Source organism: Octopus bimaculoides, chromosome 8 (assembly GCF_046866305.1).
Source record: "Octopus bimaculoides isolate indiv1 chromosome 8, ASM4686630v1, whole genome shotgun sequence".
NCBI lineage: Eukaryota > Metazoa > Mollusca > Cephalopoda > Octopoda > Octopodidae > Octopus > Octopus bimaculoides.
This window is the reverse complement of record NC_142935.1, coordinates 78,262,859-78,284,612: the sequence shown is the minus strand read 5'-3', so window position 1 is coordinate 78,284,612 and position 21,754 is coordinate 78,262,859. Positions and strand designations below refer to the sequence as shown.

Genomic DNA, 21,754 nt, shown 5'->3' with positions numbered 1-21,754 from the left:
CCAGTGGAGAGTGCATTCCGTGGAAGATCTGAGAGGTAAGACCCAGTGCAAAAATGATATTGTGAAGCCAGGAGTTATATAGTTTAGTGAAGAGGTAAAAAATGAGCTCTGAATAACAAACAATTATCTATAAGTGCATATCTTACAAGGAGATGAGACTTAAATTTCCTATTCTGGAAGAAAATGAAAAATGCCTTCAAGATGTGTTGCCCTTACTGATACACTTATATAGAAGGAAACTGTATGGATCAGCAGATGTCATGTGCATCTGCAAGCATGAAACCAGAAAGAGACCTTTATAATGATTCTCCATTATCAATATAATGTAAGAGGTTGACTAAAATTGGAGTCAAGATCCAGCAAGTTTTAGCCATTCTGAAGAGTATGGAGGATATTGTGGAAGTGAACTCTACTCACCATCTCAACAGGACTGGGATTCTTATGGAATTCTAGGTACTGGTTGCTCCAGAAGAAGTCACTTGCATGCCCAAATTTTTGTTTTGGGGAATGAGCTGATGCCAAGTGTTAACAAGGCAGAAAACCTAAATGTTTCATGTATGGGAATTCAAACCATCTCAAAGCTTTCTGTCCCACAGTGGAGAAAGCATAACACCCTCCATCATTACTATGAACTTCACCAAAATAATCTCTTCCTCATACAATTTGTCATCATCATTTTACATCCGCTTTAATTTATATTCTTTTAATCAAGGGAAGATGGGTAACTTCCAGAAATCTCTAGCCTGGCAGTGCTACTAGGGGAGCATTGCCTGTTTGTGGTAAATTCTACAGGCATGGAAATGCCATCAGCCAAGCATGTCTAAGATGTGCACAGGGGTGATGAAATTGTCCTGCATACACTCATGCTGTGCCAAAGCTTTGCTGATCTCTGGGTTTATGTGGAATACCTGCTGTTGCATGTGGGACAGATTTGGTTCTAACTGAATCCATGGTGAAGATTGCCCTGCTGCCATCTTTTAACTGGGAAGGGCAGCCAGTTTTTATGTCTGGTGAATGAGATTGGAAGGGTTGAAGACAAACACTTTCCTCTTTAGCCAATCCCTCATTAAAGTTTCACTTAAAGAGAAAAATAAGAGTGGGGAGGGAAGTGTTGTCTTCCAGCCATTTTGTTGAAAGAGTGGCAAGCATGGTGCGAGTGAATGGGCCTGACCTGAGCATAATGCACCTGTAAATAGAAGATAAGGAACTGAGAAAATGCACCTGTCCCAGAAGTCAGAGCACCCATGGTTTTATGGGGTTTTCCCATGAACAGCCCTTGAACATCTCCCTATTGAGGATTACACATTGTTAAACTGTTACTGCTGCTTTTTTTCTGTTAAACCCTCACAGCAACAATACACACACAAACACAATGTTTTGTCCTGAGCCTTTCATAATGTAAACCCTTTGTGGTCAATAAAGAAATCAGTTAAAGGTGGTCAGCTGGCAGAATTGTTAGCACACTGAGCAAAATGCTAAGCAGCATTTTGTCTTTACATTCCAAGTTCAAATTCAGCTGAGGTTGACTTTGCTCTTCATCCTTTTGGGGTCAGTGAAATAAGTATCAGTTAGACACCAGTATTCAACTGGTACCTCCCCCGTGTCTTCTAGTCTTCTTCCAAAATTTGGAACCGTTATTATTATTATTATTTACTTTTAATCTCCATGTTTCACTTGCTGAGACACACCTAGTGTCCTAGGGTGAGTGACGGATAAGAGATGTTGCAGTATAACTGAAAGTTTGGGGAAAGGAAATGGCAGGGATGGTAGCAAAATAACTTCATGTAATACAATGCAGACATTTAAATTGATAGGGTTTTTCTTAGGATGTGGGCAGTACTTGTCAGCACAGTCATTTGGATTTCTCTGAGACCTGGTTTTCTAGAGGCATCAAGCTGTTAGATCAGGTTATGAATACAAATAATTACAGAGGCATCAAGCTGTTAGATCAGGTTATGAAAGTTACAGAGAGGGTCATAGCCCAACTAATTAGGGAGCGAATCAATTTAGATGAGATGCAGTTTGGGTTCGTGCCAGGTAAAAGCACTACTGATGCCTTATTTCTAGTGAGACAGTTGCAGGAGAAATACCTAGCTAAGGATAAACCTCTGTACCTGGCTTTCGTTGACATGGAGAAAGCCTTTGACAGCGTCCCCCGATCCCTAATCTGGTGGTCAATGAGGAAACTTGGGATAGAAGAATGGTTAGTGAGAGCTGTGCGAGCCATGTACAGAGATGCTGCCAGTAAGGTGAGGGTTGGAAATGAGTACAGCAATGAATTCCGGGTAGAGGTAGGGGTCCACCAAGGTTCCGTCCTCAGCCCCCTCTTATTTATCATAGTCCTCCAGGCAATCACAGAGGAGTTCAAGACAGGTTGCCCCTGGGAGCTCCTCTATGCTGATGACCTTGCCCTAATTGCGGAGTCACTATCAGAACTAGAGGAGAAGTTTCAGGTGTGGAAGCAAGGTCTAGAATTGAAGGGCCTTAGAGTCAACCTAGCTAAAACCAAAATCCTAATAAGTAGGAAGGTAGATAAAACACAAACCCCTTCAGGTAGATGGCCCTGCTCAGTATGTAGAAAAGGAGTAGGTAGTAACTCTATAAGATGTACCCGGTGCAAGCTATGGACACATAAGAGGTGCAGCAACATCAAAGGCAGGTTAACTAGCAAGTTAGTTTTTGTTTGTGGCAGATGTTCAGGTGCAATAAAGACTGTAAACAAACAGGAAACAACTTCTATCTCATTCCAGGGTGAAAAACTAGAGGTAGTCGATAGCTTCCGCTATCTGAGCGACCAAGTTAGTAGTGGGGGTGGGTGCGCTGAAAGTGTAGCTGCTAGAATAAGAATAGCCTGGGCAAAGTTTAGAGAGCTCTTACCCCTGCTGGCGACAAAGGGACTCTCACTCAGAGTAAAAGGCAGACTGTATGACGCATGTGTACGAACAACCATGCTACATGGCAGTGAAACATGGGCTGTAACTGCTGAGGACATACGTAAGCTCGCAAGGAATGAAGCCAGTATGCTCCGTTGGATGTGTAATGTCAATGTGAATACCCGTCAGAGTGTAAGTATCTTGAGAGAAAAGCTGAACATTAGAAGCATCAGTTGTGGCGTGCAAGAGAGACGATTGCGCTGGTATGGACATGTGGTGAGAATGGATGAGGATAGCTGCGTGAAAAAGTGCCACTCCCTAACAGTTGAGGGAACCCGTGGAAGAGGTAGGCCCAGGAAGACCTGGGCTGAGGTGGTGAGGCAAGACCTTCGTACATTGGGCCTCACCGAGGCGATGACTACTGACCGAGACCTTTGGAAATGTGCTGTGCGTGAGAAGACCCGGCAAGCCAAGTAAGATCGTTGCCAGTGCCCCTGGACTGGTTCTTGTGCGGGTGGCACATGAGATGCACCATTTTGAGCGTGACCGTTGCCAGTACCGCCTGACTGGCTCCGTAGGATTTTCGAGCGAGATCGTTGCCAGTGCCCCTGGACTGGCTTGTGCGGGTGGCACATAAAAGACACCATTTCGAGCGTGGCCGTTTTCGTGCGGGTGACACGTAAAAGCACCCACTACACTCTCTGAGTGGTTGGCGTTAGGAAGGGCATCCAGCTGTAGAAACTCTGCCAAATCAGACTGGAGCCTGGTGTTGCCATCCGGTTTCACCAGTCCTCAGTCAAATCGTCCAACCCATGCTAGCATGGAAAGCGGACGTTAAACGATGATGATGATGATGATTATCTAGATGTTTCTGATAACCCTTTCTTATCATACCTAGGGTACCTGCAATAACAGGAAGAGTTCTCACTTTAAGATGTCACATCTTTTGTATTTCAATTTCCTGATCCTTATATTTACTTAATATGTTAAATTCTTTTACAGATATATTTTTATCACTTACATCTATTAATCTACAAGTATTTTCTTCCCTATCTTTAATAACTATGTCTCATCGATTAGCCTGGATTGTTCTGTCAGTGTTGACGGGAAAACCCCAGAGGATAGTGACATTTTTACCTTCAATGACTGGCTCAGGATGATGTTCATACTAGTATGCAGGAGTGTTGATTTTGTAGTGTTTACATATTTTCCAATGTAAATACTGTCATTATTATTATTATTGAGTGAGAAAGCAATGCATGCCATCAAAGTGTCACTAGGGTACAAATATATGAAGCCAATACACCCATCATGAAAACCTGTCTGTTAAGGGTACACCAGGTACATGCATCACAGTCATATATGCACAGCATGGTGATTTCATTTCAAAATGAACCGTATATAACCTTGCAGTTGGAGCCCAATTAGAATCTTCTTCAGGTCGAGTAGCCCATCCTGCTCAAAAGGTCCCTGAATAAGGTTTGTTTAAAGATGATGAACAAAACACCCATGTTTCCAGAAGTGAATTATTCAAACCCCAAAGAATTCTTCACAACACATGGTACTACTGCTCATGGTAAGAGGTGCACATATCAGCTACTAAGGGACATGCTCAACTGGTTACGGTCAACCAACTGACAAGCAAATTTGTGGTATTGAGCAGAATATTTGCTGCAGCCCATCTTTTACACAAAGATAAAATATGTACAGGGGTTGGACAAAATAATGGAAACACCTTAAAATTTCAAATTTATTTTAATATGGGGTAGGACTGCCTTTGGCAGTAATTACAGCTTGAATTCTACGAGGTATGGACTCGTACAAAGTTTGAATTGTTTCCAAAGGAATTTTTGTCCATTCTTCAGCTAAAACAGTCTCCAGTTCTTGTAATGATGATGGTGGAAGAAATTGACTCCTTACTTGTTTTTCTAAACTGCACCATAGATGTTCAATGATATTGAGATCTGGGGACTATGATGGCCAGATAAGATGTTCAAATTCCTTGTGCCATTCAGTAACAACTTTAGCTGTGTGGATTGGTGCATTATCACCCTGAAAGATTGCGTTTCCCTCTGGAAACAGTTCCACAACCATATGATGAAGTTGATCAGATAAAATGCTTAGTCTTCACTATTAATTCTGCCATGAAAGGAAACCATTGGGTTGGCGGATTTCTAAGATATAGTCCCCAGATCATCACAGATCCTCCTTCATGTTTAACAGTTGGAAGAAGGCAGTCTGGGTCAAATGCTTCTTTTTGCTGTCTCCAGGAGTGAACATTTTCTCCCTAATAAAATCTAATTTCCTCTTTCTAATACAAATCCTTTCAACTCCTACTTCCTCTGATGAACCTTTATGAAAAATCAAACAACAAATACAAAAAGAAAGGAAGGAGAAAAAGAAAATTATCAAAACTGAAACAATCGCATTTCGATACTGTAATGACATACATACAAAATTACTCTGCCCCTCTAAAATTAACTATTTCTATTCCTCTTACACATCATTTCAATTGCTACTTTGTCTTACGAACGATCCAAGAAAAAAGACAAAGAAACGAAGGGGAGTGAGAGTCAAATAAACAGACACGCTGCCAATCATACGTAAATACACACATATATATGTACCTATGGTTACTAATGACCTCATTCTAATTGGCGGGAATTATAAGTTTACTTTCCATTTCTAACACCGTCATTTACCAGCGAGACATGTTTCTCAAATATGATCAACAAACATTTATTCCCTACAAACTGAGTTTTTTTTTGAAAATCTTTTCGTAAATCTTCAGATTAACACCCGCATCATTACCTACCTAACCCTAACAAATTAATACACACATACATACAAATACCTGTAATTTTTTTTTTTTAGTGTGTGTGTGTTGCCCATCTTAATATATAATGCTGAAGTTCTGTACTTACTAACATTTTTTTATTTAGTGTGTATGTGTGTGTGTGTTGCCCATATATATATACACTTTAGACTTAGTTGGGTTGGGAGTTTGATCTGCAGAGGTCATTATTATTATTATTCAGATTAACACCCGCACGATTTTCACTAGGGTGTTAGGGTTACGGTTTTGGGGTCAGGGTTACGGTTTTAGGGTTACAATGAGGGTTAGTCTTACGGTTACGGTTTTAGGGTTACGTAATCGTGCGGGTGTTAATCTGAAAAATCACCGAAATGTGAAAACTACCGACCCTCCCATCTGTTATAACTTTTGTTGTTCTGTTTAATATGTACATAGATTATGCCTCCAAAGAAGAGACCTTGCTGGGGAAAGAAAGAAACCGGTTTAAAAAGACAGCAACCGACTGCAGCAATTCACCACATTCCAGAAGTTACTTTGAACATAATGCAAAACGGTGCATCATCATCTACTGCCCAATCTGATAGAATTCTGGCAGAACTGTGTAGCAACAGATCGCCAGCAATTGCTTCATCACAAATTGCCGTCCTAGCAGCTCCTGCGAAAAGGAATTACCTTGCTATGTATAATCAAGGCAGCGCAAAAAGTTGTTTTGCACAAGCATTTGTATAGCCAATTAGACGGATGAAATTTACGTACACTTAATAATGTTACACAAAACAGCCTTCAGACTTTCCCTATTAATTTCGTCTTTTGAATTATGAACATATTTACATCGTAAGGGTTTTTTCATTGTAAGGCTTTCTTTTTTAGTTGATTTTCACCTAGCAAGACTTATCGTAGATGGCGTAATAAGTCACACCCGGACAACGTCGGGTTATACTGCTAGTGTTCAATAGATTAGACTGTTGGAAAAGAAAAATTCCTAACATCAGGTTACAGCAAGTAACCTCAGATGCCAAGAACTCTCCTAAGTATCCTAACTGTCCCTATTAACACAGTTTTCTGGAATTGTACTAAACAGTGTTTTATGCCTATTTTCCACAATCCATCTGTTCAAATCTTTAGGGATAGTTCTTGATGCACTTATAACTACAGGGATACATTTTACCTGCACTTTCCATAGTCTCTATGTAAGTGGTTAGGTCTTGGTACTTTGCTATTTTCTCTGTACCTCTCATATTTTTCATCATTTAGGACTGTTATTATTATTTATGCACCCTTTTTAAAAGTCTAGCCAGGCCCATGGGCCCGGTTTCCCAGTTTCTATGGTGTATGTGTTCCCCTTTGCTGGACAGGATGCCAGTCCATCGCAGCGTTACTTAAGAAACATGAAGAAAGAGTGAGAGAAAGTTGGGGCGAAAGAGTACAATAGGGGTTGCCACCCCCTGCCGGAGCCTCGTGGAGCTTTAGGTGTTTTCGCTCAATAAACACACACCATGCCCGCTCTGGGAATTGAAACCGCAATCCTTCAACTGCGAGTCCGCTGCGCTAACCACTGGGCCATTGTGCCTCCACCATTTGGGACTGTAATGTCAATTCTATGGCACTTACTATTCTCCTTATCTACTGTTACTAAATCAGGCCTTCTAGCTTCTATTACTCTGTCCACCTGAATGTTAAAGTCCCACAACATCTCATATTTCTTACTTTCTAGTACTTTACTAGGCTCATGTTCATACTATTTTTCAGTATGGCCAAAATCCTAGCTTTCTGCATAACTTCCAGTGGATTACTCTCCCTAGGTTGTTATGTCTTTTCTTTTATCCTTTCTGTGCCAGCATGCTACATTCATTTACTATATGAGTACCACTTTCCTCCTTTGATTTGCATAATCTACAATGGGAGTCTACTTGATTTTTGTTTATCTTGGCTTTTGTCCAACTCGTCTTTAATGCTTGATCCTGTGCTTCTAACAAACTTTCTGTCTCCCTTTTTAGCCTTCCTTTCTGCAATCATAACCATGTCTCGTTACTATTTGCTGCAATTATCTTTGGGAATCTACCATGCAAAGCCTTCTCTTGCCAGTCAGATAACTTCTGTTTTTTTGTTTTTTTTTCTGATTTTTAACTTCATTTGGCTTTTTGTTTTCCCTATGTCTTGCTGTGACTCTAGCAGCTATTAATAAGCTTTCTTCACTATTACCTACATAAGAGTCTATATCTACTCTAGCTAACTCCACGCAGTCTTCTACTGATATTAACCCTCTTTCGCCTTCCTTTCTATGTAGCTATAATCTTGCTACCCCTGCCCTTGGGCAAAGTACTCCATTCATATTGAATTACTTCCTTGTTCTTATGTCTAGCTTTGCTAATTCAGATTTGGTCTAATCTACAAAAGCTGCTGAGTATCTAAGTAATGATACTGCCCAAGTATTTACAGCCATCACTAGATTCGGACCATTTAGCTTTGACTTCATTAGCTTCTTCACCCTTCTGATGTACTCCTCAATTTTTGTTTTCATTTCTCTAGTTAGTACTCTGTATTCTTATGCTCCTAAATGTATTCTAATGCTCCTAAATGCTTATAACTCTCCTCCTCCTCATCATCATCATTGCATAGTATTGATATAAAATACTGATTTTTTTAATTGTTTTTTTTTTCTTCTTGATATTAATTGCCAAGCCTTAATAAAAGGTCTTTTGACAGAAAATATATTTCTAAGGATATATACTGTTCAAAGGAGGGCTAAAGTTGACACACTAACATATCATTTTGATGTCCACCCATTCCTGATAGTATGATAGCTTTTGTGGATTGACTTTCATGCTCCAATAATAACTGGTATAATTTTCACTGCTCATGATCAGAGCTACTCATATTCTCAGCCACTAAGGGACATGCTCAAGGGCTTAAGGCCAAGCAAATTTGTGGTATTGAGCAGAATATTTGTTGCAGCCCATCTTTTGCACAAAGACAAAACATCTACATAACACTTCCAACCAGTTAAGATCAGAAGCCATGAGAGCTACTGCCTGGTACTGCATCAGGGCATTATTATTATTATTGTTATCCTCCTCTTCCTCCTCCTCCTCATCATCACCATTATTATTATTGTTATTATAGGAATATTCTGAAGAGAGTAACTCAGAACCTGATGTTGATCTTGAGAACCAGTATTATAATTCTAAAGCCTTAAAAGAAGATGATCCTCGAAAAGCTCTGGAGAATTTCCACATGGTAAGAGACTTTTTTTTTAGGCAGCCTTTCATATTTTTTCCCACACTTCAGTTACAATTTTGTGTTGAATTTGCTTTACACTTGAGAGACACACAGGCAAAGGTGAATTGAATATTTAAGGTGGTGCAAGAAAACTTAAAAATACTACCCATCTAACTTTATTTTATTGAAGTTTTATTACCTTCTGGTGTTAGCTTCACTGAGACCAAGTCTGTCAGTTGTTAGAGACATTATGATATGGTACAGTTTTGTAACCAGTGGAAATCCTTATTAATCTCTTATTCTTCTGCTGTACCTTGTCACATTTTTTCTCTCGTACATATTATCTTACCTTCTTTGACCTTTTTAATCTCTCTGTCTGATAGTGCTGGAACAACAATTCTTAATATATAATTCATGGTTATGTAGGGCAGGGTGAAGTAAAATAGTTAAGTAGGTGAATATATGAATTCATTGAAGCCAGGATTAACAGCTTACCACTTAGGTAAGTTAACAACCCTTCCGGGTTGTCAGCCTCTGTTGTAGTGTCTGACGAATATGTGGTGTTTCTACTGGAGAGGTTGGCTGTTAAAGCAACCTCACCCTGGTCAGTTTGAGGTCAATAAGGTATCAGTCCAGTAATGGCGTCAACTATTCTCGTCTCCCTGATTTTATGATCTTGACTAAGTGAGAAATTATGATTATTTTCCTTATTAAGGCAGTGAACTGGCAGAATTGCTTAAGCTTAGGCAAAAACGCTATGTGATATTTCTTCTGACTCTTTACATTCTGAATCCGAATCCTACCGTGGTCAACTTTACCTTTCATCCTTCCACAGTTGATAAAACAAAATTCCGGTCAGCTACTAACTTTGGTAGTACATATACTATAATTGGAACAACACAGAGAAGACAAGCATGGCTCCTGTGCAAAGATGACTCAAATTTGTGTAAAAAAAACAAAAAAAACAGGTGATGAGCTGGCAGAAACATTTGTGCATTGAACAAAATGCTAAGTTCCAAGTTCAAATTCCACTGAGGTTGATGTAATTGACTAGTCCCCGAAATTTCAGGCCTTATGCCTATAGTAGAAAGAATTATTTTTATTATTATTATAGACATCGCACAGTATACAATAACGTGAGGTTGTTGATTGAAGATATTATATCTATTGAGGGTTTGTACTGTTTGTCAATCACAAGGACCTCAGACAGATGGAACTACATGCATATTGTGTAAAGTACTAAGTATGCCAACTTTTGCAATACATTTAGATTGTAGGGTATTTCTAAGGTTTTCACATGTTTTTTCAGATTGGGTGGTATTGAACCCAATGCTCCAATGATAATAGGGACAATCTTTATGTTTGACTCTCATAGCTGCCACAGCTTAGTGATCCCAATTCTCAGGTTTCAATATTTATCAACAGTTTCTCTTTCTTTCATGATGATATGTTGATCTCCTGGCGCTGCTATGTTGATTATTTAGCACTCTTGTTTGTTCCTCCTAAAGGTTACTATATCCGGCCTTCTGTGTTCTAACACTTTGTCTGTCTGGAAATCAAAGTCCCAGAGGATTTTTGCTTTCCCCCTTTCCATTACCTTTTCCGGCGAATGTTGGTACCAAGCACCTGTAACCTCATATCCATATTTACAGCATAGTAGCCAGTGGAGGTTATGAGCTACTTTGTTGTGTCTATGCTTGTATTCTTTCTGTGCAAAACTTTCACAAGCACCAACAATGTGAGTCACACTTTCGACCCTCTTCTCACACATTCTGCATGTGTGGTATATATTCTTTTTCAATGCCTGGTCCTGGGCCACGAGGATTAGGCTTACAGTATTCTTTTTCAGGTCACCCTTCTGGAACCACCTCCATAATGCTCCCTGGTCTTTTAATTTGTTGGTTTCACGGTGGAACTGACCATATAATTCCATGTTAATTTTATGTAGGACTACAGAAAGTGGGATTAAGACTATAACAAATAGCAGAGGTGAATATGAGTCTCCTTGGAAGATAACTCTTTTGATTGTTACCTTGGTTAAGTGCTGGTTGTTACAGGAAAGATGTGTTTTCCAACTTGGCATGCTGTTCTTAATCAGTGCACACACGTTCTCAGCTATTCCACACATGTTGAGTGTTTCCAAAATTCATGAATGCAGCAACATGTTGTAAGCTTTTTTGAAGTTTATCCAGGCCATGCATAAGTATTTTTTGTACTGTTTACAGTTCTTTATTATAACCTTCTCTATCACAAAGTGGTCCTTGGTACCCTTGGATACTTTTCGGCATCCCTTTTGTTCTAGTGGCAGATTGTTTCCCACAAGCAATGTATATATTTTCTAACGATCCTGCCAGCTTGCCACCTTAATAATAATAATAATAATAACAATAATAATATAATAAATGTATTATTATTATTATTCACTACCGAGCGCAGCTCTGAGTGCCCTGGGTATGTGCTGTGGTTTGCTGTGATGATCTTATGGTTACTGTATTGAAAGTGTTTTGCGTAGGATGTGTGCAGTGCCCAGTAGTGCAATTTTCTGTATGTTATATATATTTGTAAGTCCTGGTGTTTTTATTATGTATTTGTCTGAATATTTTTTTATTATACCTAAGGCACCTACTATGATAGGAATTGTTTCTGTTTTTAGATTCCACATTTGAGTTACCTCTATTTCCAGGTCTTTGTATTTTGAAAGTTTTTCCATTTCTTTTAGGGAAACGTTGTCATCTGCTGGTATTGATACATCAGTTAGAAAGCATTTTTTTCCCTTCATGATCTTTGACAACTATATCTGGTCTATTGGCCTTAATTTTTCTATCTGTGTGTATTGGCATATCCCATAGTATGGTTGCTTTCTCGTTTTCTGTGACCTTTTCTGGCATGTGTTTATACCATCTTTTTTCTGTTGTTATTCCATGTCCCAGCTCTGTCGTGTCTGTGAATATATTCCTTCTTAGCCAGGACTGGGCAGCCAGAGATAATATGATTTATTGCTTCTTGTCCATCGCCACATATTCTGCAGTTACTTGTTATGTTTCTTTTCATTATGTTTTTGGTAATTTCTGGTGGGAAGGCTTTGGTCTTGTGCAGCAATTAAAAATCCTTCAGTCTCTGCTTTGAGTCCTGAGCTTCTCAACCATTGCTGGGATTTTTCTCTGTCTATTTCTTTTGCGTTTAGTTTAGCCCAGTATTTACCATGTAGGGGCTTTTCTTGCCATCGTTTTATCATGGTCCATTGCAGCTCCAGTTTCAGTTTGGATTTCATTTGTTTTATAGCTTTTGTTGTTGTCGTTGTTGTTGTTGTTGTTGTTTCTTCTTCTTCTTCTTCTTTATTAGGTAGTATGATTTCTTGTTACACTTTGTCAGCTTCCTTAAATACTGAAAACAGTTTTTTGTTTTGCTCGTGTTTTGTGGCTATTTGTATTAGTTTTCCTTGCTTCTGAAGTAGGTATTTTTGCAGTCCTATGGTGGTTATTTTATAATAGTTTTCCAGCTGTATAAGACCCCTACCATCTTCAGTACGTTGTATATATAGCCTTTCTATGTCAGATTTTGGGTGGTGCATCCTAGATCCTGTCATTATTTTTCTTGTTTTCCTGTCTATTTTAGATAGTTCATTTAGTGTCCAGTTAAGGATATTGTAGCTGTAATTTATAACTGGGACGGCTGAAGTGTTAATACCTATTATCTTGTTTTTAGCATTGAGTTCTGTTTTTAGTATTGATCTAACTAGTCTATAGTAATCTTTCTTTATTTTCTCTTTCATTTGTGTGTGTTGTATCCTATCTAGTTCATTGACTCCTAAATATTTGTATGGCTGGCTTTCTTTTAACTCTCTTATTTCATTGGCTTCATCTAGTGTGATGTTGCTACTCGTAACTAGTTTTCCTCTTTCCAGGGTTGCTTTGGCACATTTTTCTAATCCAAATTTCATATCTATTTCCTTGGTAAATCCATGTGCTGTCTGTAGTAGTGTTTCCAGCTCTTTATCATTTCTAGCGTATAATTTTAGGTCATCCATATATAAAAGGTGGCTGATTGTTTTGCTGTAACATTTGTATCCGCATCCAGTTCTATTTAGCAATTCAGTTAAAGGTGTGAGTGCCAGGCAGAACAGGAGTGGAGAGAGCATGTCTCCCTGGAATATTCCTCTTCTAATAGGGATGGCTTTCGTTTTCACAAGTCCCTCTTTTGTTTGGAGCTGTAGCACTGTCTGCCATTTATTCATAGAGTGCCTTATGTATTTTATAATAATTTTTGCCACCTTGTTTATGGCTAGTGTTTTGAGGATCCATGTGTGGGGAACACTGTCGAAAGCCTTTCGGTAGTCGATCCAGGCCATACTGAGGCCTTTCTTCTTTCTGCGGCTGTCTTCAGTTATGGCTTTATTGATCATTAATTGATCTTTACAGCCGTATGAGCCTTTGCAGCATCCCTTCTGCTCTTCTGGAAACAGGTTGTTATTTTCCAGGTGCTTACTCAATCTCTGCGATATTATTGCAGTAAAGGCTTTGTAGATTGTAGGGAGACAGGTTATATGTCTGTAGTTTTGTAGTTTCTCTGTTTCCTTGGATTTGGGAATTAAGATGGTTTTCCCTTTCGAGAGCCATTCAGGCATTGTCTCTGGCTCTGCTAGTATGTTGTTAAAGTTTTCAGCCAGCTTTTTGTGCATTCCTGTCAGGTATTTTAACCAGAAGTTGGGGATCTTGTCGTGCTCAGGTGCCTTCCAGTTACTTAGTCTTTGCAGTGCCTGGGTGACCTCTCCAGTTGTTATAGGGGTCCAGAGTTGCTCAGGTGCTAAGTTCGTTGTTTTAATGGTCCTTTTCTTCCACTTCTGCTGTTGGTGCTGCAGTAATGTCTATTTTATTTTTACCCAGTTCTTGGTAGAATTTTTGGGGGTTGGATTTGAACTGTTTGTTTTGTTCAAAGAAACGTTGGCATTTCTCATACCAGCGGATCCTTTGGGCTTTGGCCAGGATATCTTGCTTTAGTTTTTCTTTTGCCTCAGGTAAATCTTTTTCTGTAATGTTGTATTTGTACAGTATTTTTGTTTTCTTCTTGTTACTTAGTTGTGTTGATTGTCTACTAATTTCATTGAGAATCAATAGATCTTTTCTCTTTTTTTAAATTTTGTTTTAGATATTATTTATCCACAAGGTCTGTTTGGGTGGTGGAACTACTGTTCGGATGTGTTTGAGGGAGTATCCTGCTTCTTTTGTGGCTGCAGTGGCTGCCACATATATTATGTCATTTAGCTCAGTGATATTGCCAGTTGTTTCTGTGGCTGTTAGTTCCGTGACGGCCAGGTTTATGCTATTTATTATTGATGTTGTTTTATTGTCTATTTTGATTTTTGGGGGATATAATCTGTGGTCCATTCTAAGATCTGTGGTTTTCAGTTCTTTGATTATTCTCATTTTCATAGTATCATAATCATTAGGTTTCCCTTCGTTATTCCCAGGTTTTAGATTTGTTTTGCCTTCCTTTTCATTGATATGTTTGTCTGTGGTGTTCTGGATTGGTGCTTTTTGTACATTATTATACATCTCTACGGTCTGGGTTTGTTCTTTTTTGTTTACTTCGTTTTTGGTGGAAATGTTACGTTTGTCTTCGTGTTTTACTATGTCAGTGTTTATATTATTATTTGGCATTATTATGTGGCTACTATCTAGATTTTCCTGACATATTTTTCCTTTCAATTGTTCTATTTCTATTTGTGATATTTTTTTTGCTTTGAGAATATATCTTTGTATGTTAGCTAGTTTATTAGGGTTCATTGTTGTATCCAGGTTTTATTTAGGTTATTTTTCTTCCATATTTTATATGTATGTGTTGTTGAGTTTTCGTTCTTTGGGTAGAGCACTGCTGTAAAGTAAGTGTGTAAGATCGAAATGTATTCCTCACGTGTCCATTTATGCCGTTTTGGTTTTATTTGCAGGACATGAGGAACAACATCTGGCCCTTTATTTTGACGGTCATCATTTTTGTAGGGTACCGGTCCGTTCATTTCTGTTGTCAGATTGTTTTGCATGTGCAGCTCTTCGTACTTTTTGTGTAACAAGTTTAAAGTACGCACTTCCCGGTTGTTATTCTTGGGTGGAATAATACCGGTATTATTTAATCTATTTGTAATTTTTTTGTAGATAGTCTGGTGTTGATGTAACAAGCGTGTTTACATGTTCTGTGCGAGCAGTGGAGATGATATCCAGTTAAAATACATCATTATATTTGGAAAAATAGAAATAAATTTCAATGAGTATTACTTACTCGGATATAGTCCAACCCTTTGTCAGCTATTTTTGGCTCCATGTGATGTCTTTATTTTCGATGTTTTTGGATAAATTTCGGAGCAGTGATTTATCGTTCTCACATGTTAAATGTCCCCAGTGTAATCTCCTTGTTATTATTATTATTATTATTATTATTATTGTTAAGGTGGCGAGCTGGCAGGATCGTTAGCATTGCAAGTAAAAATGCTTAGTGGCATTTTGTGTCCTTATGCTCTGAGTTCAAATTCTGCTGAGGTTGACTTTTCCTTTCATCTTTTCAGGGTTGATAAATTCAGTACCAGTCAATTACTGGACTCAATGTAATTGACTATCTGCTCCCCCAAATTTCAGGCCTTGTACCAATAGTAGAAAGGATTATTATTAAGGTGGTGAGCTGGTAGAATCATTAGCACACTGGGCAAAATGTTTAGTAGCATTTCACTTGTCTTTACATTCTGAGTTCAAATTCCGTTGAAGTCGACTTTGCCTTTCATCCTTTCGGGGTTGATGTACCAGTTAAGCACTGGGGGTGATGTAATCAACTAGTCCTCTCCCACCAAATTTCAGGCCTTGTGCCTATAGTAGAAAGGATTATTGTTATTATTATTATTATTATTAAATAACTTGTCTAATTTATCATGTTCATCATCATTTAATGTCTGTTGTCCATGCTGGCATGAGTTGGATGGTTTGACCAGGGCTGGCAAGTTGGAAGGCTGCACCAGTTGATTTGGCATGGTTTCTTAGGCTGGATGCCCTTCCTAATGCCAACCACTCTGAGAATGTAATGGGTGCTTTATGTGCTGTTTGCATGACACCGATATCTGTCACGACTGCGATTTTGATTGGCTTGATGGGTCTTCTTCTCAAGCATGACACAATGCCAAAGGTCTCAGTAATTGCCTCCGAGAGGCCCAACACTAAAAAGGAACTCAGCCACTTTGCCTCCATGAGGCTTAATGCTTAAAAAGAACTTGCCTCCATGTGGCCCAACGCTTGACAGGAACTTGCCTCCATGAGGCCCAATGCTCCTTTACACATCTGTTCTTGTCCATATGCATCACATGGCCATACTGACACTTTGTCGAACATGCACATTGACATTGCACATCCAGAGATGCATATTGGCTTCATTTCTTTCAAGCTTACACATGTCCTCGGCTGTCACAACCCATGTTTCACTGCCATGTAGCATAGCTGTTCACACACAAGCATCATACAATTTGCCTTTCACTCTGAGAGAGAGGCCTTTTGTTTGTTGACAGCAGAGGTAGGAGCTCTCTGAACTTTGCCCTAATCTTATTCTCACAGTTATGCTCTTGGAGCATCCACCTAGATAACAGAAGCTATCTACTACCTCCAGCTTGCTCCCCTGGCAGTTGAAGTCTATTTTCTGCCCATTTTCAGCATTTATTGCACCTGTGCATCTTCCACATACAAAAGCTCTTTTCCCTGTTAACCTTCCTCTGATATTGCAGCAACTGTTATCTAACCAAAATCCCTTTAAGGGGTGTTTGTCTAATTTTCATCTTTTTCTTGCTTCAGGTCCTTGAATTGGAAGGAAAAGATAAAGGAGAATGGGGCTTCAAGGCCTTAAAACAGATGATTAAAATTAATTTCAAATTGGTAAGTACATCATTAAATCACTGTTGTGTGATGTTTATCTCCAATTCTTTATTTCTCTCTCTGTTATCTTCAGATGGTCTCTTACATGTCTCTGGTGATGTAGAAAGATATATATCACTCTTCTTGTCATTTCAGTTGAGATGCTTTATTCATTTTTAAAGACTATTCAGTATATTTGTTCACTTTTTTTCATTTTTAATTTGGAAGGATGACATTTGAAATACATTTGTCTGCTATTTCGAATGATTGTATGGCATGATGTGATGTATTGCCTTCAACCACATGATGTTTGATATATCCAGTACTATAAATATATGGTTCACACTTGTTAAATTAACTACCTATGTGTCGTCAGTCTGATGATCATGGTTGACTTTGGGGCCACATAATTACTTCAGATTCTTCCTCTCTCTACACCCCAGGAGAATGTAGAGCATGTAGAATGAAATCTTGACTAGAAACAAAATGAGAGGTGCACAGTGAGAATGTGAACACATGACCCATAAGTTGATTGTTCATTTTCATAGCTGTTTTGCCATTTCACTTCACCATTTAAACGGTGGTGGATTCTATCATTTAACTGACTTCTATTTCAAACCTTTTTGGGGATGTGGAAGGGGTCCATTCTATCAAGGTTAAAGCTTTTCATTCTATCTATATTTCTAATACTATTTTGAATAAGGTATAATGTCACAACATCCATTTCTTGTTCTTCATAGAAATTAGTGAAATTTATAAGGAAAGCATACATTCTTGTATATATATTTAGTGTATATTCCTGCCTGAGGTACACTGGTCAAATCCTTGCAGGCTTAATCATTTGCATTGTTTTGGATTAACCGTGTATTATTAGCTTTGAAATTTCACTGATGTAGCTGTTTATTTTTAAAATAACAGTGTAAAATCAGTGTGAGAGGCCAGTTGGAACTAAACAGATAGAATATTTTGGCTGGATATGTTCAGTTTAAATGTTCTTCCAAGGTAGTCCATTGATGGTCTCAGCAATCAGCGGTGTGAACACGTGTGTCTCTGCAACCCAAAGCCAGAAGCACACAGGGGCACACAGGTTGGACACTGGTAGTCCGTGATCAGGACTGAGGTTGATGCGGCTCAGTGATGTCTGTCCATGAGTGTGTGCAGTAATATAGTATAGAACTGTTCCAACTGTTTGATGTTCTGGCAGTATGGAGTCCACATTTTACAGCAGCATGGAGAGAACGACAGCTTTGGACATCTTTAGTTTTGTGGACAGCCACACACCTAGAGTTAATAATTCTTGTTCCCTTTTTTCCTTCTTATCCAAAGGCATTGTTAAATTAACAACCTACCACTAATGATGTGAGGCAGAGACGAGCAATTGACCCAGCGATAGATTCATGATTTATGTCACATTAGTGGTCCTGTTGCTTTTGTTGTTGTAGTTCTTTAAACATATGAAGAATACCAAAACGCTCTTGAGCTGGGTCACATCTAAAGCATCTGTGCTGGTGCCAAATATAAAGCTCCCATGCTGGTGCCACATACAAAGCACCTATACTGGTGCCACATATAACGCACCCATGCTGGTACCACATATAAAGCACACGTTCTGGTGCCATATATAAAGCACCCATGCCAGTGTTATGTAAAAGGTACTCAGTACATTCTGTAAGGTGGTTGGCATTGGGAAGGGCGTTCAGCCATAGAAACCTTGCTGCAACAGACAATTGGAACCTAGACAACTCTCCAGCTGACCAGCTCCTGTCAAACTATCCAATCCATACTTACATGGAAAACAGATGATAAATGATGATGAGTTTTTTAAACGTATATTTTTATATAGCATCTCTTTCACTGTATATATCTTTAAGCATATATTTTCATGTGACACCTCTTCTATTTTTTTAAACTTATATATCACCATGTGACATTAAACTTTTTCACTGTGTAGTTCATTAAACATATATAATAAGATGGACCTTATTAACATGTCTGTTGTCTTGTTTTATGTCAATGTCTCCAAGCTGGTCCTTATATGTGTGCTCTAATGATACTAATATTCTTTTAGTAATAATAATTCACTATTCTTGTGACAAACCTGTTTTCATGTTTCTCTTGATATATTCTGCCAGGAAAATTATGATGAAATGATGAAGCGCTATAAACAACTGCTAACTTATATCAAGTCTGCAGTTACTCGCAACTATTCGGAGAAATCAATTAACTCCATTTTGGATTATATTTCTACATCTCAACAGGTAAAACATATATTTAAAAAAAGGAATTTTTTAAAATTTATTTTGTTTTGTTATTTGTTTTTTTTTGTTCTTTTTTACAAAACTAGGTTACTTTTAACTAGGTACTAGATCTTGTGAGGAAAGGGGTGTAGTCATTTAAGTTACCTTGGTGTATTACTGGTGCTTATTTTATTGATCCTAGAAATTCCAGTAACATTTGAACTGTGAACACAAGAAGTGTAAAAAGTTAAACTCCTTAACAAGAGGTGATAAAACTACTCCTGAAATGGTTATTTGTATTACTACTGAAGAACCTTTAGATGACTCTGATCATGTTACGATCATTGCCAATCTGTCCCTTATGGGCAGTAACAAAAACCACAGCCATCTCCAAACTGCTTGCTTTGACTGGAATAAAGCAGACTGGAACTCTTACTGCACCAAACTGGCTGGAATTTTGTGACTCTAGAGATGTGAACACTATACTTCAGAACATCCTGAACTCAATATGGACAGCATGTGTAGCATCAGTAACACGTAAGCACAAAAAACATCCCAAAAGTGCAACTTGGGAGACTGCAGCAGTCAGACTTGCTAGGAAAGAATGCTGTAATGTTGAATGGGATTACAAACTGCATAAATCAAATATAAATAGAAAAAAGTGCAATCGATCATCCAACCATCTCAAGCAGGTGACAAAAAGGGTAGTACTTGAATAAGAAGAGTGCATAGCGACCAACACTGACAGTAAGATGTTTTGGAAATATGTACATTCAAAGCAGGGACTTCACTCTCCAGTTGGTCCTCTTTGCAATCTCCACACAAGCCAGATTACTGACGATCCCAAAGAATGTGCAGAACTTATTGCTGAATGCTATGCAGGCATTTTTACTGTTGAAAATCAAAATGTACTATCTCCACCACCTCTGATATCAAATTCTATTACAACTATGGAATTTACACCTGCAATGCTGCGGTGTCATCTTAAGAATAAACACAACTATACCTCTCCTGGTCTTGATGGTGTTACGTGCCTGCTTCTCAAATGTGGTGGGTACTTTCTTCTGCACCAGCTTTCACTCTTCTTTCAATTCTGTCTTTAACAATGGTGCTACTCTGGAGCAGTGGAAAACTGCCAGTGTCATTCCTCTCTTCAAAAAAAGGTGACTGCACATCGCCTGTCAACTATTGTCCAGTCACTCTTACTAGCTGCATTGCCAAATTGATGAAGAAACAGCCTGAAACTTCTGGAGTTCTCACAGCCTTATCTGGCCCTTGTAATTTGGATTTATTCCTAATCCAGCTGCTGTGATCAACTTATCGAGTTTCTTGAAGACATCACCCGGATCACTGATGGTGGCGAATGGGTGGATGTTGTTTACCTTGACTTTGCTAAAGCTTTTAATTCTGTGCCACACAAAAGTCTTATTGCAAAACTCTCTGCAATGGGTGTGAAAGATGATCTTTTGGAGTCCTTCATTCTCAGTCATAAAAAAGGTAGTCATAGTTCTAGGACAGTATTCTTCACCCAATGAGATGTCATCTAGTGTACTGCAGGGATCTGTTCTTGGTTCCCTTTTGTTTGTTGCATACATTAATGACATCGATGCCACCTTAAAGAATGTCACAGTGCTGAAATATGCAGATGACATCAAACCGTACCTTGAGATAAAAAGGACAGATCCTGAAAACTATAGATCTTTCCTGCAATCGGACCTGGACACAATACAGCAATGGATCATAGACTGGCAACTCAAGCTAGCTGTGGACAAGTATACAACCACGCATTTTGGGAGAAAAAACCCAGGGCCCACATGCTCCCTCCACAACACTAATATCAAGAAGTCTTCTTGTGAACATGACCTGGACATTACTGTCAGCAGTGATTTGCGCTGGACAAAGCACATCTCTAAAATTGTCCAGAAGGCTGAGGATGTCTTGGCATCACTCAGCAAGAGATTTGTCAGCCGTTCTCCAGCTATCTATTCAAGGCTGTATATGGGTATGGTATGGCCATACTTGGAATTTGTATCACCAGTCTGGAACCCCTATCTTACTCAAAACATTGACTTCCTGGAAACTGTTCAGAGACATGCAACCAAGCAAATACCCTCCATCAGGCATCTATCATACTCTGAATGCTTTGCTTCCCTGGGCTCTGACATCTGGCAACTGATTTGGTAAACACCCACAAAATTTGTTAACCATCATGTCAACAACAACCTTGAAGAGCTTTTTGAATTCCATGTGTCTAATACACGTGGGCATGCCTACTAAGTCAGAAAACAGCACAGCTCCCATGACTTTTTGAAACATTTTCTCACACTCCAGAGTTGCTGAAGCATGGAACAAACTACCTGCATCAGTTTTTAGCTACTGAGACATTGCATCCTTTAAAACCTCTATGCTTCCTGAAATTTGCCAACACAACACCTGATATCTTCCCTTTCATATGCATGCACATGTATATCATGACTCAAAGACTGTTTGCTTTCCTGACATTTGTACATAATCCTATGTACTATACATGCGCCTTTGATAAGTTGTGCACCTGAGCACTATACACAATAATTTCATTATTATTATTTTATTATTAAATAATGGGAACCATTTAATCTAACAATTTACTCTATCAGCCACCTGCTCAGCATTATCAACAACTGATTAAACATTAAGATTTACTCAGTAGGCCACTAATGGGGCCAAACTTGACCTGTGAACAGCACAGGT

General features: G+C 38.8%; 1 protein-coding gene and 1 non-coding gene across 2 annotated transcripts in view; both read left to right on the top strand.

Annotated features, from left to right (window-relative positions):
• LOC106872704 (COP9 signalosome complex subunit 2) overlaps nt 1-21,754 on the top strand; it is an 80,439-nt gene that overhangs the window by 10,772 nt on the left and 47,913 nt on the right. The window contains exons 2-4 of the mRNA XM_052970193.2: nt 8,812-8,925; nt 16,728-16,808; nt 18,920-19,045. Of these exons, the coding sequence (XP_052826153.1) occupies nt 8,812-8,925; nt 16,728-16,808; nt 18,920-19,045 (321 nt within the window). The remainder of the gene's footprint in view (nt 1-8,811; nt 8,926-16,727; nt 16,809-18,919; nt 19,046-21,754) is intronic.
• On the top strand, nt 9,767-9,873 carry LOC128248630 (U6 spliceosomal RNA). Its single transcript, XR_008264807.1, has one exon. It is a non-coding gene; the product is annotated as a U6 spliceosomal RNA (small nuclear RNA).